The sequence below is a fragment of the Mercenaria mercenaria genome, chromosome 18, assembly GCF_021730395.1.
Source record: "Mercenaria mercenaria strain notata chromosome 18, MADL_Memer_1, whole genome shotgun sequence".
Classification (NCBI taxonomy): Eukaryota; Metazoa; Mollusca; class Bivalvia; order Venerida; family Veneridae; genus Mercenaria; species Mercenaria mercenaria.
Window position 1 is genome coordinate 35,875,026 of NC_069378.1, and position 26,633 is coordinate 35,901,658.

The 26,633-nt window shown below is 36.6% G+C and overlaps 3 protein-coding genes across 3 annotated transcripts; 1 reads left to right on the forward strand and 2 right to left on the reverse strand.

The window, feature by feature from the left end:
- Window positions 1–4,901: 4,901 nt before the first annotated feature.
- LOC128550712 (therostasin-like) lies at window positions 4,902–8,231 on the reverse strand. The gene is made up of 3 exons (XM_053530301.1): window positions 8,075–8,231; window positions 6,112–6,207; window positions 4,902–5,088 (listed from the first exon to the last, which is right to left on the reverse strand). Exons 1-3 carry the CDS (start codon window positions 8,121–8,123, stop codon window positions 4,955–4,957), a joined length of 279 nt encoding a protein of 92 aa, XP_053386276.1. The 5' UTR covers window positions 8,124–8,231; the 3' UTR covers window positions 4,902–4,954.
- Window positions 8,232–18,205: 9,974 nt separating this feature from the next.
- LOC128550545 (uncharacterized) lies at window positions 18,206–20,277 on the forward strand. Its single transcript, XM_053529781.1, has 2 exons — window positions 18,206–19,055; window positions 20,258–20,277. Exons 1-2 carry the CDS (start codon window positions 18,206–18,208, stop codon window positions 20,275–20,277), a joined length of 870 nt encoding a protein of 289 aa, XP_053385756.1.
- Window positions 20,278–23,257: 2,980 nt separating this feature from the next.
- On the reverse strand, window positions 23,258–25,691 carry LOC128550809 (galactose-3-O-sulfotransferase 2-like). The gene is made up of 2 exons (XM_053530630.1): window positions 25,433–25,691; window positions 23,258–24,952 (listed from the first exon to the last, which is right to left on the reverse strand). The coding sequence occupies exons 1-2, from the start codon at window positions 25,477–25,479 to the stop codon at window positions 23,494–23,496; spliced, it is 1,506 nt and encodes a 501-aa protein (XP_053386605.1). The 5' UTR covers window positions 25,480–25,691; the 3' UTR covers window positions 23,258–23,493.
- Between the last annotated feature and the right edge of the window lie 942 nt (window positions 25,692–26,633).

The following is a 26,633-nucleotide window of genomic DNA, read 5'->3' on the forward strand; positions in this document are numbered from 1 at the left end:
AGTTTATGCCATGCCCTTGTATGTGACTATGTGTGACCAGTTCATGCTATGCCCTTTTATATGATCACGTCTAAACAGGTTGTGTCCTTGCGACCTTGTGTGACCAGTTCATGCCATGCCCTTGTATGTGACTATGTTTGATCAGATAAACATGCTTGAATATTTATTTTGAAATATTTGACTGTCCACTTATGCAAGGCCTTAGACTTTGAGCTCACAAGTGCGTAGTGCTACAGTGTATATATTCAATGCGGACTATAATGATTACTTTGTGTCTGGCGTCATGCAATGTGCGTCGTCGACAGTTTTACTGTTAACCCATGTCATGTAACCATATCTTTACTGGACCTGGTTTGAAACTGGGTAATCTCAAATTCAAAAGTCTGTGTCGGTGTTGAAACACACTCGAGGCCACATGTTCTATTGCCTGAACGTGAAACATTTTCAGATTTTTTTGTCTTTAATAAGTAATGAACGAAACAGGGCCATGTAAGGTTAAGAAGTATCCTATTGTGTCAAATCATAATAACTATTCTAACACAGCAGGTCAAATTATCCATCAGAAATGCACAAGACTTAATCAGATCGTTAGTATAAATAAAATCTCGAAGATTGAAACTGATTTATCTGGAATTAAAAAAAAGGGTCACTTGGTATGTTCATAGAGAACTTGGTTATCACTGTAGTAGCTACTTGATCTTTACAAAATAAAGTGGTCAGAATGACCTTAAGTTTAACATTTGGTCATCTGGGATCGGAAATGAGAATATTATATCTATCTACATCTACATGAAACTTACCGGAATGTTTGTCATTGGCCCATAACGAAGACTGGGTAGGCTTGTCATTGGCCCATTACGAAGACTGGATAGGCTTGTCACTGACCCATTACGAAGACTGGGTAGGCTTGTCATTGGCCCATTACAAAGACTGGGTAGACTTGTGGCCGAAACTTAGTCAAATGAGCGATACTGGAGTTTCGTGTCTTTGAACTAAATGTCCAATTTGATCCATGATTTAAGCTGACCAAGGTCGTATGACTATTCAAATTATCCAAGTTTAGTTAATTTAGAAATGTTGATGCAAGAGTGTAAAGAAATCATGCAATTGTTTGTGGATGACGTAAAGTCAACCGTCCTAAAAGTTTACCATGTTCACTACATGCTCAGGTGAGCTATAAACCATTCCTATCGAAAAAAAAACAACATTTTAGTTGGACTTCGCCTTTTTGTCACTATCAGCCCAGTTAGTTAATTTAATATGTGTTAGCAGGTATTTCGGCATGGTCTAAATGTGTAGATCTAACGTGCAAAACACAGACTCCATGTCTCTATTTTTTTTCACAAAGTAATGCCCGTTGTTTAGTGTGATGGCGCGTGCGTCTGTCTGTCATATTTCATGTCTGTATCATAGTTTAATGTCCATTCGAGCTACTGACGTGGCGTATCGGTAAGTGGCAATGAGACGATGTGCAGAGCGCATGAACCGCGTCGGTAGTCACAAACTGTCAAATTTGTCCCTCGTATTTCATGTCCGGAGCATAACGTATTAACCATTTTAGGTAGTCAGTCTTTGATTAAAGGTTTTGAGAAAACTTCTTTTCAGAGATAATGTTTTCACGTAACTGATCGGTCGGAATTAATTTTCCCACATCGAGTGTACGCACACATTGATGGTATACTATTAAATCTATGTTAAACCTATATTGTACACGTAGTTACGTGCGTACATTCAATACTAAGGGGCGATTTAATGTTGGCGGTAACTGATGTCTGGGTGACACCCTATAACTGTTGCACCGCGCAAATTTATTTAGACACTAGTAAGAATCTCACTCGCCAAAATAGCTTAAGACTACTTAAACAACAGGCTACATATGGCAGTTTATAATTCTAACACGATCCGATTTATTTTCCTATTAAACAAAGAAGGCAGAGAACAGTGATTTATTATACAACAAATCACTGTTCTGACGTCACAATCATTACGTCATGGCGTCAAACGGCATAGCGGTGCGCTGGAAAGGAAACCGATTGAAAACGGGCAAATATTTAAAAAATGTCGTCAAGGATGTACTTAAAAAATCCTTGGTAACGTGTTAGAATCGAAATAATATAGGCCTATCTCATTTAGTGATTTGCTCTTGAATAAATCATTGTTTGTCGTTCAGATGCGTATTATTATATCACTCGGGCTGCGCCCTCGTGATATAATTCCGTCGCATCTGAACTCCAAACAATGATTTATTCAACGACAAATCACTGGATGAGATATATTAGAGCGGGAGTGGGTATTTCCGAACAGTTAAGCAATAATGTTGTATGTTCGAATATACCCGCTTATATTGCCATTTAAAAACAACTTGTTTATAGAGTGATTCCAGCTGATTTAGCGTGTATAATTCCGAACTATATAAGTATACAGATATTGTCAGTACAGTGTATTGAAGATATTACCTATTGGACGTGTATTTCCGAACAGAGGGGGTAATTCCGAACAACAGGGGGTCTAATTCCGAACAGTTCCAACTTCTTAAAAACAGAACTTTTGTTTGTTTACAATGATAAACACAGACATTCTTTGTGATATTACTTGCATTTTTAACAAAGAAACTTTATAAAACAAAACATACAACTGGAATTTACAGAGCATCTGTATCTAAACCTAAATTTGCAGAAGCACAGCACAACATCTTGCCAACTTTCTACATGATTAATGTCCGAAACATTGAATATGGTATTACCACCCTATACAATGATGCAGTGTGTAGTGTTAAAATGTCTTAGAATCTGTGTTTAAATTAACAGTATTTGCATTCAAACGGAAGTTTGTCTGTATTGCCCAATAACTCATCTGCCACACATTTAGGGTGAAATCTGCATCCACAATTGGTGCATGAAGGGTTTTTCGTATGCATAGCAGTAACGTGGACTTTGTTGTGCAGGGTTGTCTTGGCACCCAAAATTCGCTTGCAACTCTTGACAAGCTCATGCTATTGCTACATGAGTCGCCGCCTCCTCTACCAGAGTCGGATCATATTGCACAGTCATGTTTAAAACGAGCCAGTATGAATGAAAGGAAGTTGAACTCATTTTACAAAGTAGTAGATTTATTTATTTGCTACTGTATCTATTTTTATTTATATATTTATTTATCTACTTATTTATTTATTTATAATCTAGCTCTAGTTATTTGCTTCAGATATAGTATAAGTCTTTATATATACTTATTTTGGATAAACTGTTCCTCATACATTGATTGTTTGGAATTAGCCACACATTAATTAACAGATGTGTCTAATTCCGAACGGCTTCTTTGATCTTTCAACGTTTTCCTTAATGATAAATGCAGTTAACTCCCTTCCCACGGGACACTTGTGATGTTAGAATTCCATCAAAACATTGTCAGCGGTAAAAACTAATACTTTTAGATCCTTACGTACTACTTACATCGAAATACAAAAACAGGTAAGAACGACTTGCATGCATGCTGTCGTATAAATTCTAGTCTATTATTTTGAAAAGATGCGCGACAAAAGTTTGCATTAATTGCAATATGATATGGAATTCGTTGTTATCTTGTATGTGACGCTGTGGATTAGACTGGTGCCTTTCAAGAATACAAAAATGTCATTGGAAAAATGTGTTCGGAATTACCCCCCTGTTCGGGATTACCCACACCCGCTCTATTTCTTAAATAATACCTGCTGCTTGGAATCCAGGAATCAAAATTTTACATGCTATAGACCATTTGACAAGTCTAAACTTGTGACACACGACCATTAGCGGGGACAGAGCTGTGCTTCCCTACAAGGTCATACAGAAAAGTAGAACGTAGGTTAAGCGGCTGCAATATATCTAAGCTTTACCGTGCAAATTTACTAAAATGGATTGGCCAATCATTCAATTTGGGCAGTACCACTTCTTATTCAAAGGGGTGTTTACTGAAAATTTACTGACTGAATAGCGAGGCGAATCTTGTTCTGCACTGGTCGCAAAGGCAGAATCACTTGCCGCTAGCAGACTAATTTACTCAATATGTATATCCTGATTTATCAGTAAAAGTTCTCTCACTGCCTTCTGTTTCTAACAATTACCCATAATTACCCAGCTGAAGTTAATGAGATACTTTATGTAGTGATGCATGCAAACTGTGGGCTGCAAAAGCCAGATTTGCACAATGACTAACCTTTTTACTAAAATATAAGAATCTTCCACTGGTTGCGGGTAAAGATGGGAATATCCGGCACGAGGGTAACTGTTTAGGCGGTAACGAGGCTCCTGCCTGTGTATGGTGCTTTACATCTGTCACGCTAAAGAACCGGGAAAGCTTCTGGAATTGGAACGTCTTCTGCATCTTGCACTATCCTCCTACTAACATTACTTACCCGTGGCGACTACAAATAAGCTTATATATACAAACAAAGAGCCGCGTCCCCTAAGAATTTATAATGATGTCAATAAAGTCGGAGAAAAATATATACAACGGCTTTTTGAAGTTTGAAGAAAAAACTTCTTTGACATATAGAATGAAAGAAAATATGTGTATAGCATTTTCAAATATAAGGAACAAGTTTTATACATTGTATTTGTTTTGTGAGTGGATCTAGACTTGGGAATGCTTGTTCTTTTCTGACGAAAATAAGAATAAATCTCAGGTAAGATATTTTTTATAACATATTTATCTTTAATCTTTTGTACAATAAATTATGTGATCAAAATCTTCTTTATTGTGGCAAAACAATCTTAATATAATGATGATTTTAAGTAGGATTACTTATTGTGAAGCACGTAAAGAGCGCATGCGCATTAAAATCAAATAATCCGGTAAAACATCAGTGCAACCATTAGCAACTGTAAAGTCGACGAGCAAAAAGGATCAGATGTAACAACGCTGAAAAATAAGATTTCTTTCTGACTTTATTCTTCCTAATTTAGGAGACCAGTAAAACATCCTAATGTTTGATTTGCTTGTTACGGGAGCCTGGCCATTTACAAATACACAGGTTAGTATCACACATGGTGGTACAAAAAGAGGGACATCCAGATCCGTTGCCTTGAGGACAATCTGTTGTCGCCTTACAATTATCTGAAATGATAAATATACAGTATAACTTAAATTAATAGACAAGCTAAGGGAAAGTCATAGTGATCTCTTGACATAGTTTCTAAATACAACATAATTTATTTACAACAGGGAATTGAAAAAAGTGGTCTCAGACTCTTAACAGACGTGCTTTGCTTTCTCGTGCAAGTTCGAGTAACATATACTACCAGTAAACGTGCGTCCTCGAGGAGGTTCGAGTAAAATATACTACCAGTAAAGGCGCTTTCTCGGGCAGGTTCGAGTAACATATACTACCAGTAAACGTGCTTCCTCGAGCAGGTTCGAGTAACATATACTACCAGTAAACATGCTTTCTCGAGCAAGTTCCAGAAACATATACTACCAGTAGACGTGCTTTCTCGACATTCACTAACAGTAAACGTGCTTTCTAGAAAACGTACTTTCTTGAACAAGTTCGAGTAACACATACTACCAGTAAACTTGCTTTCTCGAGCAAGTCCGAGTAACATATACTACCAGAAAAAAGGAAATACACAACTTTAGGTCCTGCACCGGAAGTACAGCAACAGCATAATTGACTTCTATAGTATATATGAGAAATGGTTTGTGAGGGACGGCTTTTGATACGGGACTAATTAAGTTCTGTTTGTTTCTGCACTCAAAATATGTGAAATGTACTTTCAAAACTTTATCAGTTTTGCATTGCATCTTGGTCTGATAAATATTCTGAAGATTTTCACTGGTTGACCAGTTCATTGTTACATATAACCTTTTCACTTATCTGTGTAAGCACTAGGAGTGGACGTTACAATGTTACGAAACCAGGGGTCGTGGGTTCGAGTTCTCGCTCCTGCAACTAAAATATTAACGTTGGAGTAATAGTTTCGTGAATGGATGCTTTACATCTGGCATGCTAAGAACCAGACTGAAGAGTTTCTGTAGCATGTATTATCCTCCCACTAACATTAATAATAATCTTCTTGTGAAGGAGCCACCCGCGTGGGTTACCGGTGGCGGCAATAAATTGTATTGTGTATTACTTACGTGCCGGACATTTACATGTCATATCCATACACTGTGAATGATATCCATCCGGACATTTGTGCGGACATTCCATTGTGTCTTTACAACTTTGACATACTGAAATGTAAAACTGGTATAGTATGTTGGAGACGCTCTCGACGCGCCGCAGAATAACGTTATTCTTTTGTTTTTTCATGATGGTAATTATACATAATTTGCGTTGAAAAAATGATAAATACAAGTATCTAGTTAAAAATAAACAGTGACATATTTGCAGACGAGTCTATAAATTAAACTCTTAAATGTAAAAATCAAATTATAGACAGAGACAATGTGCTTTAATGGCTCAACATTGTATTGCAATGCGTAATAGGCCGTCAAACCTACCCTTTTCGCTTTTACATTTGTCCATATCGTTTATAGATCATTGATGCGTCCTTAAACTATTTTTATCCTGAAACTTGTAAATCAAGTCTCGTGCGCATTCAGATGTTCTTATTACATGTGATTCACATCCCCAGTTAACACTATGGGCGTCCGACACAAGTCGGGATTCGAACACCCATCATCCTGTTACATACTGATAAGAACTCATCTCTGGGCATAATGATTATTTTGAAACATTTTCTTGAGGGTGGCCCCCTAAAAACTTATTAATTTAGGGTTAGGGGTACCTCCCCACTGGTGCTCTCCCCCTCTCGTCCCTTCTGGACTCTGGGAACGCGGGCTTTCATCATGGCCGCACCACTCCGAAACAGACGGCGACGACCCTACAACTACGTGAGATAATGTAAATAAAACCTATTTGCTGAATCCACGAGTGATTATGTAAACAGAACGTACCTGCCGCATCCACGAGTGATAATGTAAACGGAACGTACCTGCCGCATCCACGAGTGATAGTGTAAACAGAATGTACCTGCCGCATCTACGATTGATAATGTAAACAGAACGTATCTGCCGCATCCACGAGTGATAATGTGAACAGAACGTACCTGCCGCATCCAAGAGGGACAATGTAAATAAAACGTATTTGCTGAATCCACGAGTCATAATGTAAACAGAATGTACCTGCCGCATCCAAAAGAGACAATGTAAATAGATCGTACCTGCCGCATCCACGAGTGATAATGTAAACAGAATGTACCTGTCGCATCCAAGAGGGACAATGTAAATAAAACGTATTTGCTGAATCCACGAGTGATAATGTAAATAAAATGTACCTGCCGCATCCAAGAGGGACAATGTAAATAGAACGTACCTGCCGCATCCACGAGTGATAATGTAAACAGAACGTACCTGCCGCATCCAAGAGTGATAATGTAAACAAAATGTACCTGCCGCATCCAAGACTGATAATATAAACAAAACGTACCTGCCGCATCCACGAGTGATAATGTAAACAGAACGTACCTGCCGCATCCAAGAGAGACAATGTAAATAGAACGTACCTGCGCATCCTAGAGGGATAATGTTAACAGAACGTACCTGCCGCATCCATGAGTGATAATATAAACCCTAACGTACCTGCCGCATCCACGAGTGATAATGTAAATCCTAACGTACCTGCTGCATCCACGAGTGATAATGTAAACAGAATGTACCTGCCGCATCCAAGCGGGACAATGTAAATAGAACGTACCTGCTGCATCCAAGAGGGATAATGTTAACAGGACGCAACTGTCGCACTCACGAGGGATAATGTTAATAGGACGCAACTGACGCACTCACGAGGGATAATGTAAATAGAACGTATCTGCCACAGTCATGAGGGACAATTTAAATAAAACGTACCAGTCGCAGCCACGAGGGAGAAAACAAGTAGAACATACCAGCCGCAGCCGAGACGAATAATGTAAATAGAACGTAGCTGACACAACTAAGAGATATAGTGTAAATAAAACTTACTTTCCACAACCACGAGGGATAATATAAATAGAGCGTACCTGTCGCATCCTCGATGGGTACTGTAAATTGAACGTACCTGCCGCAGCAACAAGCGATAATGCAATCAGAACGCCGAACAGATTCATATTTCTGCTCAGTATTATTAAATACGAACAACCAGGTGAACTGATAGTAGAATGAACCAGTTTTGATATAACTACCTATATAGTACAATCTTATCTATATTTCATGGACAAGAGTTCAGTAGAACACTAGTCACAAAATTACATTCACTTTACCGCCGTAGAACAAATAAATTCAAACACAAATTACTTAGAGTAAAACCTGTCTCATCCGGCACATTCAGGAACGTTTGCACGTGTCGGCTAATCAGATTGTAACATGTACGTGAATAAAGACAATACGATTGGTGGAATGATATTTAAGTTAATAGTTCAGCTATGTATGATGTATGCTGCATATACAAAAGAATACGCAAAAAGAGAAAGATTTTGTAAATCATTCACATTCAGCTTAAAACTGAAACGACGAGTGTGACGAAAACATCAAAGAATGATCTAGTGTATGGTTCAAAATCATCGTTCTTTTCTTCCCTTGAATCTATTGAAGAGAAGAGAAGACAAGACGCATCGTTAAAATTAGGTCATAAGTTTCTTCAAATAGTATCACAGACCGAATACATTGTATTTTGTTTTCAAATAAATCAAATTGTGGACTCCATAAGACTCAATCGCCACGACGCCTTACTTTAGACGTTAAGGTGGATGAAGATTACTGGTGCCCCTTCTGTTAATCTTTCAGTTAGGTAAAGAATCACTGACTCTCCAAACGGCAGCTAGACAAATCTCTTACATATAATACAGTCCAATCCTTTTCGAGGCTTGAACCTACAGGGATGACATTTAAAAATCAAATCTGAAAATAATCTGTGAACGTTATACAAAGTATGAAGCTTGAGGGGCAAACTGTACTGAAACTCGGAAAGTTTATAGTCTATAAAAATTCTACAATGTATGCAGCTTGAGAAATAGATTACTGAAACACGAGTTTATAGTCTGTAAACGTTATACAATGTATGCAGCTTGAGGGGCAAACTACTGAAACCCAACAAGTTTATAGTCTGTAAATGTTATACACTGTATGCAGCTTGAGTGGCAAACTACTGAAACTCGGTAAGTTTATAGTCTGTAAACGTTATACAATGTATGCAGCTTGAGGGTCAAACTACTGAAACCCAACAAGTTCATAGTCTGTAAACGTCAAACAATATATGCAGCTTGAGTGGCAAACTACTGAAACCCGGTAAGTTTATAGTCTGTAAACGTTATACAATGTATGCAGCATGAGTGGCAAACTACTGAAACTCGGTAAGTTTATAGTCTGTAAACGTTATACAATGTATGCAGCTTGAGGGGCAAACTACTGAAACTCGGAAAGTTTATAGTCTGCAAAAGTTATAAAATGTATGCAGCTTGAGGGGCAAACTACTGAATCTCGACAAGTTTATAATCTGTAAACGTTATACAATGTATGCAGCTTGAGGGGCAAACTACTGAAACCCGGTAAGTTTATAGTCTGTAAACGTTATACAATGTATGCAGCTTGAGTGGCAAACTACTGAAACCCGGTAAGTTTATAGTCTGTAAACGTTATACAATGTATGCAGCTTGAGGGGCAAACTACTGAAACTCGGTAAGTTTATAGTCTGTAAACGTTAAACAATGTATGCAGCTTGAGGGAAAAACTACTGAAACTCGGTAAGATTATAGTCTGTAAACGTTATACAATGTATGAAGCTTGAGGGGCAAACTACTGAAACTCGGTACGTTTATAGCCTGTAAACGTTATACAATGTATGCAGCTTGAGGGGAAAACTATTGAAACTCGAGTTTATAGTCTGTAAACGTTATACAATGTATGCAGCTTGAGGGGAAAACTACTGAAACTCGGTAAGTTTATAGTCTGTAAACGTTATACAATGTATGCAGCTTGAGGGGAAAACTACTGAAACTCGAGTTTATAGTCTGTAAACGTTATACAATGTATGCAGCTTGAGGGACAAACTACTGAAACCCAACAAGTTTATAGTCTGTAAACGTTATACAATGTATGCAGCTTGAGGGGCAAACTACTGAAACTCGGTAAGTTTATAGTCTGTAAACGTTATACAATGTATGCAGCTTGAGGGGCAAACTACTGAAACCCAACAAGTTTATAGTCTGTAAACGTTATACAATGTATGCAGCTTGAGGGGCAAACTACTGAAACTCGGTAAGTTTATAGTCTGTAAACGTTATACAATGTATGCAGCTTGAGGGGCAAACTACTGAAACCCGGTAAGTTTATAGTCTGTAAACGTTATACAATGTATGCAGCTTGAGGGGCAAACTACTGAAACCCAACAAGTTTATACTCTTAAACGTTATACAATGTATGCAGCTTGAGGGACAAACTACTGAAACCCAACAAGTTTATAGTCTGTAAACGTTATACAATGTATGCAGCTTGAGGGTCAAACTACTCAAACACGGCAAGTTTATAGTCTGTAAACGTTAAACAATGTATGCAGCTTGAGGAGAAAACTACTGAAACTTGAGTTTATAGTCTGTAAACGTTATACAATGTATGCAGCTTGAGTGGCAAACTACTGAAACTCGGTAAGTTTATAGTTAGTAATCGTTATACAATGTATGCAGCTTGAGGGGCAAACAACTGAAACTCGGTAAGTTTATAGTTTGTAAACGTTATACAATGTATGCAGCTTGAGGGGCAAACTACTGAAACCCAACAAGTTTATACTCTGTAAACGTTATACAATGTATGCAGCTTGAGGGACATACAACTGAAACCCAACAAGTTTATAGTCTGTAAACGTTATACAATGTATGAAGCTTGAGGGGCAAACTACTGAAACCCAACAAGTTTACAGTCTGTAAACGTTATACAATTTAAGCAGCTTGAGGGCAAACAACTGAAACCCGATAAGTTTATAGTCTGAAAACGTTATACAATGTTTGCAGCTTGAGTGGCAAACTACTGAAACTCGGTAAGTTTATAGTCTGTAAACGTTATACAATGCATGCAGCCTGAGGGCAAACAACTGAAACGCGGTAAGTTTATAGTCTGTAAACATTATACAATGTATGCAGCTTGAGGGGCAAACTACTGAAACCCGGTAAGTTTACAGTCTGTAAACGTTATACAATGTATGCAGCTTGAGGACAAACTACTGAAACCCAACAGGTTTATAGCCTGTAAACGTTATACAATGTATGCAGCTTGAGGGCAAACAACTGAAACCCGATAAGTTTATAGTCTGTAAACGTTATACAATGTATGCAGCTTGAGGGGCAAACTTTTGAAACCCGGTAAGTTTACAGTCTGTTAACGTTATACAATGTATGCAGCTTGAGGACAAACTACTGAAACCCAACAGGTTTATAGCCTGTAAACGTTATACAATGTATGAAGCTTGAGGGCAAACAACTGAAACCCGATAAGTTTTTAGTCTGTAAACGTTATACAATGTATGCAACTTGAGGGCAAACAACTGAAACCCGGTAAGTTTATAGTCTGTAAACGTTAAACAATGTATGAAGCTTGAGGGTCAAACTACTGAAACTCGGTAAGTTTATAGTCTGTAAACGTTATACAATGTATGAAGCTTGAGGGGCAAACTACTGAAACCCAACAAGTTTATAGTCTGTAAACGTTATACAATGTATGCAGCTTGAGGGGCAAACTACTGAAACCCAACAAGTTTATAGTCTATAAACGTTATACAGTGTATGAAGCTTGAGTGGCAAACTACTGAAACCCGGTAAGTTTTTAGTCTGTAGACGTTATACAATGTATGAAGCTTGAGGGGCAAACTACTGAAACTCGACAACTTTATAGTCTGTAAACGTTATACAATGTATGCAGCTTGAGGGGCAAACTACTGAAACCCGGGAAGTTTATAGTCTGTAAACGTTATACAATGTATGCAGCTTGAGGGCAAACAACTGAAACCTGGTAAGTTTATAGTCTGTAAACGTTATACAATGTATGCAGCCTGAGGGTCAAACTACTGAAACCCGATAAGTTTATAGTCTGTAAACGTTATACAATGTATGCAGCTTGAGGGGCAAACTTTTGGAACCCGGTAAGTTTACAGTCTGTAGACGTTATACAATGTATGAAGCTTGAGGGGCAAACTACTGAAACTCGACAACTTTATAGTCTGTAAACGTTATACAATGTATGCAGCTTGAGGGGCAAACTACTGAAACCCGGGAAGTTTATAGTCTGTAAACGTTATACAATGTATGCAGCTTGAGGGCAAACAACTGAAACCTGGTAAGTTTATAGTCTGTAAACGTTATACAATGTATGCAGCCTGAGGGTCAAACTACTGAAACTCGGTAAGTTTATAGTCTGTAAAGGTTATACAATGTATGCAGCTTGAGGGGCAAACTACTGAAACCCGATAAGTTTATAGTCTGTAAACGTTATACAATGTATGCAGCTTGAGTGGCAAACTACTGAAACTCGGTAAGTTTATAATCTGTAAACGTTATACAATGCATGCAGCTTGAGGGCAAACAACTGAAACCCGGTGAGTTTATAGTCTGTAAACATTATACAATGTATGCAGCTTGAGGGGCAAACTACTGAAACCCGGTAAGTTTACAGTCTGTAAACGTTATACAATGTATGCAGCTTGAGGACAAACTACTGAAACCCAACAGGTTTATAGCCTGTAAACGTTATACATTGTATGAAGATTGAGGGCAAACAACTGAAACCCGATAAGTTTATAGTCTGTGAACGTTATACAATGTATGCAGCTTGAGGGGCAAACTTCTGAAACCCGGTAAGTTTACAGTCTGTAAACGTTATACAATGTATGCAGCTTGAGCGGCAAACTACTGAAACCCGGTAAGTTTATAGTTTGTAAACGTTATACAATGTATGCAGCTTGAGGGCAAACAACTGAAACCTGGTAAGTTCATAGTCTGTAAACGTTATACAATGTATGCAGCTTGAGGGTCAAACTACTGAAACTCGGTAAGTTTATAGTCTGTAAAGGTTATACAATGTATGCAGCTTGAGGGGCAAACTACTGAAACCCGATAAGTTTATAGTCTGTAAACGTTATACAATGTATGCAGCTTGAGTGGCAAACTACTGAAACTCGGTAAGTTTATAATCTGTAAACGTTATACAATGCATGCAGCTTGAGGGCAAACAACTGAAACCCGGTGAGTTTATAGTCTGTAAACATTATACAATGTATGCAGCTTGAGGGGCAAACTACTGAAACCCGGTAAGTTTACAGTCTGTAAACGTTATACAATGTATGCAGCTTGAGGACAAACTACTGAAACCCAACAGGTTTATAGCCTGTAAACGTTATACAATGTATGAAGATTGAGGGCAAACAACTGAAACCCGATAAGTTTATATTCTGTGAACGTTATACAATGTATGCAGCTTGAGGGGCAAACTTCTGAAACCCGGTAAGTTTACAGTCTGTAAACGTTATACAATGTATGCAGCTTGAGGGGCAAACTACTGAAACCCGGTAAGTTTATAGTTTGTAAACGTTATACAATGTATGCAGCTTGAGGGGCAAACTACTGAAACTCGGTAAGTTTATAGTTTGTAAACGTTATACAATGTATGCAGCTTGAGGGGCAAACTACTGAAACCAAACAAGTTTATAGTCTGTAAACGTTATACAATGTATGCAGCTTGAGGGGCAAACTACTGAAACCCAACAAGTTAATAGTCTGTAAACGTTATACAATGTATGCAGCTTGAGGGGCAAACTACTGAAACCCAACAAGTTTATAGTCTGTAAACTTATACAATGTATGCAGCTTGAGGGACAAACTACTGAAACCCAACAAGTTTATAATATGTAAACGTTATACAGTGTATGCAGCTTGAGGGGCAAACTACTGAAACCCAACAAGTTTATAATATGTAAACGTTATACAGTGTATGCAGCTTGAGTGGCAAACTACTGAAACTCGTTAAGTTTATAGTCTGTAGACGTTACACAATGTATGCAGCTTGAGGGGCAAACTACTGAAACCCGGTAAGTTTATAGTTTGTAAACGTTATACAATGTATGCAGCTTGAGGGGCAAACTACTGAAACTCGGTAAGTTTATAGTTTGTAAACGTTATACAATGTATGCAGCTTGAGTGGCAAACTACTGAAACTCGGTAAGTTTATAGTTAGTAAACGTTATACAATGTATGCAGCTTGAGGGGCAAACAACTGAAACTCGGTAAGTTTATAGTTTGTAAACGTTATACAATGTATGCAGCTTGAGGGGCAAACTACTGAAACCCAACAAGTTTATACTCTGTAAACGTTATACAATGTATGCAGCTTGAGGGACAAACTACTGAAACCCGGTATGTTTATAGTCTGTAAACGTTATACAATGTATGCAGCTTGATGGGCAAACTACTGAAACCCGGTAAGTATATAGTTTGTAAACGTTATACAATGTATGCAGCTTGAGCTGCAAACTACTGAAACTCGGTAAGTTTATAGTTTGTAAACGTTATACAATGTATGCAGCTTGACTGGCAAACTACTGAAACTCGGTAAGTTTATAGTTAGTAAACGTTATACAATGTATGCAGCTTGAGTGGCAAACTACTGAAACTCGGTCAGTTTATAGTCTGTAAACGTTATACAATGCATGCAGCCTGAGGGCAAACAACTGAAACGCGGTAAGTTTATAGTCTGTAAACGTTATACAATGTATGAAGCTTGAGGGTCAAACTACTGAAACTCGGTAAGTTTATAGTCTGTAAACGTTATACAATGTATGCAGCTTGAGGGGCAAACTACTGAAACCCAACAAGTTTATAGTCTGTAAACGTTATACAATGTATGCAGCTTGAGGGGCAAACTACTGAAACCCAACAAGTTTATAGTCTGTAAACGTTATACAGTGTATGAAGCTTGAGTGGCAAACTACTGAAACCCGGTAAGTTTTTAGTCTGTAGACGTTATACAATGTATGAAGCTTGAGGGGCAAACTACTGAAACTCGACAACTTTATAGTCTGTAAACGTTATACAATGTATGCAGCTTGAGGGGCAAACTACTGAAACCCGGGAAGTTTATAGTCTGTAAACGTTATACAATGTATGTAGCTTGAGGGCAAACAACTGAAACCCGGTAAGTTTATAGTCTGTAAACGTTATACAATGTATGCAGCCTGAGGGTCAAACTACTGAAACTCGGTAAGTTTATAGTCTGTAAACGTTATACTATGTATGCAGCTTAGGGCAAACAACTGAAACTCGGTAAGTTTATAGTCTGTAAACGTTATACAATGTATGCAGCTTGAGGGTCAAACTACTGAAACTCGGTAAGTTTATAGTCTGTAAACGTTATACAATGTATGCAGCTTGAGGGGCAAACTACTGAAACCCGGTAAGTTTATAGTCTGTAAACGTTATACAATGTATGCAGCTTGAGGGCAAACAACTGAAACCCGGTAAGTTTATAGTCTGTAAACGTTATACAATGTATGCAGCTTGAGGGTCAAACTACTGAAACTCGGTAAGTTTATAGTCTGTAAACGTTATACAATGTATGCAGCTTGAGGGTCAAACTACTGAAACTCGGTTAGTTGATAGTCTGTAAACGTTATACAATGTATGCAGCTTGAGGGTCAAACTACTGAAACTCGGTAAGTTTATAGTCTGTAAACGTTATACAATGTATGCAGCTTGAGGGGCAAACTACTGAAACCCGGTAACTCTATAGTCTGTAAACGTTATACAATGTATGCAGCTTGAGGGCAAACAACTGAAACCCGGTAAGTTTATAGTCTCTAAACGTTATACAATGTATGCAGCTTGAGGGGCAAACTACTGAAACTCGGTAAGTTTATAGTCTCTAAACGTTACACAATGTGTGCAGCTTGAGGGGCAAACTACTGAAACCCAACAAGTTTATAGTCTGTAAACGTTACACATTGTATGCAGCTTGAGGGGAAAACTACACAAACACGGCAAGTTTATAGTCTGTAAACGTTAAACAATGTATGCAGCTTGAGGGGGAAACTACTGAAACTCGACAAGTTTATAGTCTGTAAACGTTATACAATGTATGCAGTTTGAGGGGAAAACTACTGAAACTCGAGTTTATAGTCTGTAAACGTTATACAATGTATGCAGCTTGAGGGGCAAACTACTGAAACTCGACAAGTTTATAGTCTGTAAACGTTATACAATGTATGCAGCTTGAGGGGAAAACTACTCAAACACGGCAAGTTTATACTCTGTAAACGTTATACAATGTATGCAGCTTGAGGGGCAAACTACTCAAACACGGCAAGTTTATAGTCTGTAAACGTTATACAATGTATGCAGCTTGAGGGGGAAACTATTGAAAATCGCCAAGTTTATAGTCTGTAAACGTTATACAATGTATGCAGCTTGAGGGCGAAACTACTGAAACTCGGTAAGTTTATAGTCTATAAAAATTCTACAATGCATGCAGCTTGAGGGGAAAACCACTGAAACTGGAGTTTATAGTCTGTAACGTTATACAATGTATGCAGCTTGAGGGGCAAACTACTGAAACTCGACAAGTTTATAGTCTGTAAACGTTATACAATGTATGCAGCTTGAGGGGGAAACTATTGAAAATCGCCAAGTTTATAGTCTGTAAACGTTATACAATGTATGCAGCTTGAGGGCGAAACTACTGAAACTCGACAAGTTTATAGTCTGTAAACGTTAAACAATGTATGCAGCTTGAGGGGAAAACTACTGAAACTTGAGTTCATAGTCTGTAAACGTTATACAATGTATACAGCTTGAGGGGCAAACTACTGAATCTCGACAAGTTTATAGTCTGTAAACGTTATACAATGTATGCAGCTTGAGGGGGAAACTATTGAAAATCACCAAGTTTATAGTCTGTAAACGTTATACAATGTATGCAGCTTGAGGGCGAAACTACTGAAACTCGACAAGTTTATAGTCTGTAAACGTTAAACAATGTATGCAGCTTGAGGAGAAAACTACTGAAACTTGAGTTTATAGTCTGTAAACGTTATACAATGTATACAGCTTGAGGGGCAAACTACTGAATCTCGACAAGTTTATAGTCTGTAAACGTTATACAATGTATACAGCTTGAGGGACAAACTACTGAATCTCAGTAAGTTTATAGTCTGTAAACGTTATACAATGTATGAAGCTTGAGGGGCAAACTACTGAATCTCGACAAGTTTATAGTCTGTAAACGTTATACAATGTATACAGCTTGAGGGGCAAACTACTGAATCTCAGTAAGTTTATAGTCTGTAAAAGTTATACAATGTATGAAGCTTGAGGGGCAAACTACTGAAACTCTACAAGTTTATAGTCTGTAAACGTTATACAATGTATGCAGCTTGAGGGGCAAACTACTCAAACACGGCAAGTTTATAGTCTGTAAACGTTATACAATGTATGCAGCTTGAGGACAAACTACTGAAACTCGAGTTTATAGTCTGTAAACGTTATACAATGTATGCAGCTTGAGCGGCAAACTACTGAAACTCGAGTTTATAGTCTGTAAACGTTATACAATGTATGCAGCTTGAGAGGCAAGCAACCGTAATCATGCCATTACATAGACTCCAATACTCGAGTGCTTTTCTACATTTATTTTATAAGTTTTTAAAGAAATCTGATCATTCTTAAATAACCAGAACAAAATACCCATGAATGTCGTTGAGATAACACTTAATACTTATTTAAAAAACAATACACAATTTAATGAATTTTATGACCTGGTGATTTGGAATAATCTGAATCATGCTTATGTTGAATAAGTTTAGTCAACAAATTACAAAAACAATGTATTTAAATATTTGATGAAATTGTGACAAGTATGTAAACAAAGGATACCTACGAGCTTTGATCAGGTGGTAAATAAAATGAACAAATATCCCAACAGGGGCATTGTCTTTACACTGATTTGTTTACTGATAATAAATCAATCCTTTAAATTTCATGGACTGTTTTAGTTATACAAAACATTTACATATAACCAACGATTTTGATGCAATTCAAAATGTGAAATAGATTGTAGACATTTTATTTATTATTATGAATACGAGATGGAGGAATACCATGATCAGATAAAGTGCAAGACTTAAGTCGTTTGAAAAAGATGTATGGTTACAGAGATAAAGATGTATGGTTACAGAGATAAAATGGTGTTTTGCAAACTTCATCCTCACAAACGCTGTGAACATTTTTGCGAATTTCATACAGTGTTGCTGTGCAGTATTTGCCTTCGAGAAAAACATCGTAACTGTAAAATATTAGAAGATCACGAATTTAAGTCCTTTTACGGGCAAAAAGTTCGTGACGCCGGGAAAGAAATAGAAACCGAGAAACATGCCCTACTGGAAAATACAGATGGCATAGCGCATGCGCTGGAAACTGGAATAACGCGACTGGGCAGCTATAGGAAAGAACTGGATGAAGTTATCAATAGAATGGCTGATATGAGGAATGAAGTGGATCATCAAAGACATGAAATAAGAAACACATCACAGGCATTGAGTGACATAGAAAGGTCTGTTTCTACTGCTAATGAACTGAAGGACTGTAAAAAGTTGTTTGCTAGTGTTGACACGGAAAAGGAAAAATTTGAACGTAGACAACAAAAGGTCTTACAGATGCCTTCCCGGTTTAGGGACGACATAACAAATTCTATATCAAACCTGCAGAGGAAGTTAAAGAACATAAGGAGCAGCTTGGCGACACAGTTGAACTCAGTCCATCTAAAACAACAGTACGCTGGATCTCCCATACCAAATAAAGACAAGTATCAAAGCTTACCGTACTTTGATATCAGGGAAAAGAATATAAATAAGCATTCTATCGACACTAGATTTATGTACTTGGATAAAGGTGGGCGTGATTCACGTAGATCTGTGCTAGATGATGGAAGACAGAGCAGGCAGAGCAGACTGAAGTTATCTCTAAAACTGCCACAACTTCTATCAAGACCATCGAGGCATGATCAACAATTAGGTAAAATTTGTCGTCTTATCGGTAAAATTATCCCCCTTGAAATCACCTGGCAGTGCGATATCGATTTTTATCTGGTTGATATTTTCCAATAGAAACAAAGAAGGAAAAAAAGTTTGAACAAATATTATTTTAATTAGAATGAACACACAATATTTATTATCCTATTGAAGTGTTTGTCATTCTTTTCTCTTTACAAAGATATAAAAATAATTTATCTAAAATGAAGAATTAATGCTTCCCTTGGCGATTAAAAAACATCACTATCTGTCTCTGTTTACGGCATATAGTTACTGAATAAAATAATCAAAAACCTGTGATACGTATCTTTTTCTTTTCCCTATAGCCACTTTGTTCATACTTTGAGAATATTTATTATCCTATTGAAGTATTCTACAGACAATAAACTTTTTATATATGTTTTTATTTTGAAATTATTTTAATGTCTTCTTGCTTCCCTAGACGTTTAAAAATTGGTGATTTTTGTATTATTTCTTTATTTGCCGTGTCCGTGGTATTTCCGGACGCGTGCGGAAACGCACGAACTCGCCCGAAGTTTAGCTGCCGATGATACAGAAAATATGATTGTTACAACATAGTATTAAGTGATAATAACAGTGCGGGAATAATTTCAGTTATATTAAGGCGAACCATAGATTTTGGGAATTACAAGCTTTCCGCAAAATAAATGTTACAGAGAAAGATGCTGACATATCATGTTAATAAATAAAAAAAATATAAGATATGATGCACGTTGCAACTATATATATTTCTTTCTACACCATTGTCTCGTATTTTAAGGATTCGTTTAATTATATAGAAAATGAGGTTCATTTTTTAGTTGACTGTGGTTTTTACGAAGAAATTAGAGATAACATATTTAGGGATCAGTGGTCAGACATACATTTCGTCCAAAAGAACAGTAATGATAAGCTAAGAACATTAGTGGTGTCATATCCTCGAAAAGTTGCTAAGTATCTGGCAAAAGCCTATTCCAAAAGACAAAGTGCACTTTTTAAACGGTGAAGCTTGCGATACTATTGATACTATATACTTGTAATATGCATCATTTCAAACAATAAGAATTATTTGTGTGGTAAAATTTTTACATATAATAAATTTAAAATTGTTTTAATCATCAAAATGTTCACATATTTGCTGTGAGTTAATATGATATCTTGTTTCATATTATTCCCATCTTTTAGATCATGTTATAAATGTGTAACAAGTTATCAACACCTTTTTATTAGGGGATTAGGGACGATCAGGTCTTTTTATTACACAGATAATAATCTTCTCGGTTGCGTAAGAGCATTTTGAAAATTGTAACATGTTTAATGAACGAGACTTAAATACACAATAAATATATTTTTTCATTTTCAAGTACAAATGTTGTTAGATACATAAGATAATGGGACAGTGATTGAGTATTTACTTGTATTTGATTAACAGTATTTTTTCCTGAATACAGGTTAATTGTTAAAGTATAAATATATAGAACACGTGTTAAAAGTTCGCCTAAGAGTGAAAATATTATACTATAGAAGTTTTGTGACAACATTGTGAAAAATTGTCGTTTATTGATTTATTAGTTTATTCAAAGAAGTATAAAATACATTTTTAATTTTTTATAGCTCTTTGGTTTATTGTCTCTCCTGAAAATTATTATGTACTTTCTCTGCTCCATATTATATAATGCTTTCACTTGCTGAAGGCATTGTATTTATGCAATAAATCGAAATTGAATTGAACTGAATGTACGCACAGCTAATCTCAAGAAGGTATAGCACGCGCTAAAAGATATGAAAAATCTGTAATCCCTTGTTCATATAGTAAAAATATTCGTGATAGTTATTATGAATAACCTTTACACTAAATTAGTGTCACTTTATTCTAAATCGTTTCTAAAAGACTTTTTTCTATGGTGTGTTTGTTTTATTCTTAGGTTTTCCACTTTTTATTTTAAAAATCTGACATTTATTAAATCAGTCAGTCAGTCCCTTTTGAGAAACCTTGAGAAGTCATAATTCGCACATACTTTATTACACAATGACTGGCTCCGGGGCAAATAGGTCACGCTTCCAATTAACAGACTATGGTGTCATAAAAAGATACCTTTTACATTGTCAAGTATGTTTGCTAGTTTGTTTTTCTGTTCATTTTTCATCAGTGTGTGACAATATGTTTTTCAAATGTTCATACATAGCAAAATTAATTTTGACAAGCTAAATATGATTAATAATAATAATAAAAAATACGCATTTCACATCTATTTATAATAACTGAAAATGAAATTGTCAAGTTTGTAAGCACTTTTAAAAAAAATATATATTTTTTTCCTGCTTTCTATTTTTTAAGATAATAGTAGTTTCATGTGCATGTATGTTATGCTCGCCTAATATACATGATTTTGTGTATTTATATTTGTTTTTATGTCTCAGTTTCTTTAATGTAAAATATAAAGAAGATAATATAGTGTTGATCATATTTTCATATACTATGCCAAAGAAGTATAAAACACTTTTTTTATAGCTCTTTGACTATGCAAAATGAAAGAATAAATAACGTAGTGTCTTTTTTTTTCCGTTCCGTATTTTACATTATTGAAAAACAGAATTAAACCAAGTTGATGACTATATTTGCTGTTGTTGTTTTACCGGTACTTAAAATAAATCACCCTTCCCACTACGTTATTACAGGAGATCTCTAATCTATAATCCTTGTTTTTTATGATCGGCACCTCCCGTGATACGATAAGCGGAGATAGCCGAACCATAACGATCTGCAACACTCGCTAAAAAATATCCGATAGTGATCGATATTTAGCTAGACGGTCGAAGGGAGACAACAAGGTATAGCGTTGATCTCAATAAACAAGGAAAGATAATAGAATCGATTTTTGCCCAATTCTTCAGTATGAATTTACAACCGATACCACAAGTACAGACTCAGCAATCGAGAAATCTTCCACTGATGAAGTTCACAAGTTACCGACCTCCTAGCCGACCAACTAATATACGCTGGCATTTGAACTAATATACACTGGCATTTGACATTACTCTTGATTAAGTATATGATAGGCATCATTTTCTCATATCTTTTGTAATATTTTACGGCGTTGATTGGTTTAGTGGTTTTTCCTAGACAGTTGAAATGTTTTTCCTAATTGATAGGCTGTAACAACTAGACACATGTAGAATAAAAAAATATGAAAAATCAACGCTGTAACAACAAAGCGTAGGTTGAAAGTTGCGCTGCAACAACCAAGCGTAGGATGAAAGCTGCGCCAACCAAGCATATAAAACGAAAGTTGCATTGTAACAACCAAGTATATAGAACGAAATTTGCATTGTAAGAACAAAGCATGTAGAACGAAATTTGCGCTGTAACAACCAAGCATATAAAACGAAAGTTGCGCTGTACCAACCAAGCCTATAGAACGAAAGTTGCGCTGTAACAACCAAGCGTGTAGAATGAAGGTTGCACTGAAACAACCAAGCGCAAATGGAAAGTTTTGCTTTAACAACGAAGCGTAGAAGGAAAAATGCGCTGTAACAACCCAGCATATAGAACGAAAGTTGCGCTATAACAACCCAGCATATAGAACGAAAGTTGCGCTGTAACAACCAAGCATATAGAACGAAAGTTGCGCTGTAACAACCCAGCATATAGAACGAGAGTTGCGCTGTAACAACCAAGCATATAGAACGAAAGTTGCGCTGTAACAACCAAGCATATAGAACGAAAGTTGCGCTGTAACAACCAAGCATATAGAACGAAAGTTGCGCTGTAACAACCAAGCATATAGAACGAAAGTTGCGCTGTAACAACCAAGCGCAGATGGAAAGTTTTGCTTTAACAACCAAGCGCAGATAGAAAGTTTTGCTTTAACAACCAAGCGCAGATAGAAAGTTTTGCTTTAACAACCAAGCGTAGAAAGAAATTTGCGCTGTAACAACCAAGCATATAGAACGAAAGTTTGCGCTAAACAATTAAAGCTGCAACAACCAGATGCAGAAAAAAAGTTGGTGAACAATCAACGCTGTAACAACCCCGTCTGAAAAAAAAATCTTCGTGAACTAAACGTAGACTATCTTGTCGTATTAAGTACAATAAACCAGTGCATGAAATTAGTTAGTTAGTAATTATTATTTCACAATTCAGTTCAGTTGTGTAGATTTGTGAACTTGAATAAACCGATCAAATACAGAAATTTCTGACTTTATTGCCACAAATTATTTAATTAAATTATGTTGAGATTGTATCCATTCATGGTATCTCAGTAATTAATTAAATATTCCCTTTTATTCATAAAGAAACAATATCTGAGCCAGTGAAATAATACTAAATGGAATATTTTCCACATTTGCTTTTTATCATTAATCGACACTGAAGTTAAGAACTAACAACAGTGTTCCGACCTTTTCAACCTTTGTTTCACCTAGTATCTTCTAGGAGGCTTCCGATCACGTGCGGCCAGCCTTTGGCTATGAACATTGTTTCTTTGCCTGTTTTCCATCATTCTTTGACGTTGGAAGTTTTTTCTCTGTTGAAAGCCCATATTTCTCATACCATCTACCCCGAATCTGTTTCGTCTTTGATGTACATTCCTAACTGGTCCTGTAATCTCACTGCCCTGTTTTTGCCTTAGTATCTGTATAAACTTCAATTCACCAGTTTTCATAAATTCGCAGTCTTCGGCACTTGTAACGAATTCTTCATTCCAATCTGATCTCTGAGTTGTTAAGTAACCCTGATTGTCGTCCATTTTTTTCATATTACAAAATGCAGATACATTCTCAAGTACCTTTTTAAAGTGCAACACTTCCAGTTTAATGTCATCCGGTTGATTCTTAAACTGTTTCCAAAATTTGACTGTGAAAAAGTTATACAAGTCGTAATCGAGTTTATTTCTTACTCTGAACTTCTGTATATCACTAGATGTAAGGTCCGAACTGGATACTGATCTAGCATGTTCAACGTATACATTGTTAGGTACAAACAAAATATCTTGCATCTTCCATCTTAAATATCGTTTCATTAAAACTAGTGATTCTTCAAAATGCTCAACAATGAGAACTAGTGTGAATATATTATCAAGTTCTGTCAATTTTTGTGTTATTATGTCGCTGTTATCTGACTCTGGAAATCCGAAGTCTCGAGCCATCACGTTCTTTGTATACGAGAAGAAACCTTTGTCATATATGTCCGGATTATGAATGAGCTTGTGCAGTTTTTCTCCCCTTATAAAAGCCAGATATGACAATAGTTGTGAGGGCTGAGAGTAATAATTCACAGCTGATATAAAAACTGACAGAGGGTTTCGTACAATACCAATATACACAGTGTCATTTGGTAGAAGTGATGAATATATGTTATAGTTGAACACACCATGGTTACACAAGATGTCATAGCCATTCCTTAATTTGGGTCGTACCAGTGGAAGATGACGATGTGCTGATCTTGAAAAATAGTTCGGGTGTCTAGTAAATACAAAAGTTAAATTTCGTTTACGTCCAAAACGGAAAAACATATTTTGCATGGTGGAACTTGCTGCCTTGTGCACTTTTAAGAATGCAATATGGCGGACTTCTGGGCCTCGTGTCGTGGAAATGATGTTAGAATGTCCGATAGTTGTTACATTAGACTGTTCTATATGTGTCTGTTTTTCAGCAGGTACATCTTTAAACATTTCTGTGTATTGTTTTTCTCCATGTTTCGCCACAATCTGCATGTCTGTAATAACTTGTCCGTCCTCGACATTTTGTCTAAGTGTTGTATGACGGTAAGTCAGTTTTACTTCTTTTGTCGTTTTAATACCGCTACTGACAATATCAGTTATTTTTTGTTCCTTCTCCTTTGTGATGATAAATGCGATTATGGAAATCGTTAGAATACACCTGAAAATAAACGTTACCAGAAAATGATGTTAAATTTGTGTCTAGTTTAATGTAATTTTAATTCAATTCTACGATGATAGAATTCCATTCCATTCCAAACCGAGTGTGCTGTTATTTCGCTTTGTTGCTTTCTTTGCTTTCAAATTATCTTTTTTATTGATTTAATTGCTTATATAAAATTTAAAACATTACGTGAACTCTTCCCACACAGCCGCGGCGTTGGAACAACTGTGTATGTGGAAGCTATGGCCAGTGTGAACCTCAATCTTTTTGGAAGTCGATCTACAACCTAGATTTTTTAAATGTTGACCTTGGATTGCAGACCTGGGCCTACATTGACTGTCCATCTACGACCTGAACGATTTTGAAAATAGAGTGTCGTTCCATAACTGTCCATCTCAGAACTAACTTCACACACAACAGGGATATCAACTGTTACAACTATAATATACAACAACAATATAAATTAATACTACTTACATGAATGCTTTCCAATACTTTCGCGTAAATTTTCTCCGCTGTAACATTTTATGGTAACCAGTATTAGAATCAATACAGAATACACAGAATAATTCCAATTAAATGCTCTATGTCTGGAAATCTATGAGGTAGAAAACTGATCTCTATGTTTCCATAGAAATAGCTCTGAATTATCGTAATAGCTGTTTTCACACTCATTATTGCCGGAACATAACTCTTTCACCATGACGGAAGGGCCTACTTCACACAAGTGATTTATATATTAGATATTTTATATATTTAACGTAGAGGAAAAGACTTACATATGAAACTGAGTACTTTATAATTCAGATTATAAAGAAACAAGTCCAGGAAGTATTGACCCTTCAAGTGAAGCTCTGTAAGCTATAACTTTCAAGCATGGATGGATATTTGATATTAATAACCACTCTGAAAGTTAGCATTATTTCACATTTAATCAGGAAAAACTTGAAATGGGAGGCCATATAAGGTTTCTTACCAAGCATTTTTAAACGGTGTTTGCTATTATGTGCAACAAGAAACATCTTTACAAAAACGATAAACAGCGCATTAATAAAGGTTTATTGTTGTGTCATTCGCTAAACCAAACCGTGTGGCTTTGGATTTCCAAAAAAGACATCCTAGCTTACCATTAAACTTTATCTGTACACAGTAATTTCTACTATTACGGAATTCCGTTAGGGCCATCGCCTTTGAATGTATTGATCTGAAACGCGATACTCGATAGTACGATGATGAAAACGCGAAATCACGAAACTACGATAACGAAAACGCGACAACACGATGATGATAACGCGATACTACGATAACGGAAACGCGATAATACGATAGTACGATGATGATAATGCGATACACTATCGCGTTTTCACCATCGTACTGTCGCATTTTCACCACTATCGTGTTATCGCGTTTACGTTATCGTAGTATCGTGTTCGCAATTTCATTATCGTACTATCGCACTATCACAATCGTGCTGTCGCGTTATCACCATCGTACTGTCGTACCGAACGGAATTCCGTATTCTACACCTTTCTTACACTATATTTGTTACGTCACAGGTCACGAGTTGTTGTTTTTTTGTGTTTCGACCTAGGCCAAGTTATTTTGACGGTGCTTTTGCTTCTCTGCCTCGCTATATCGATTCGACAATATATGTATTTAGATTTAATTGAAACATTAT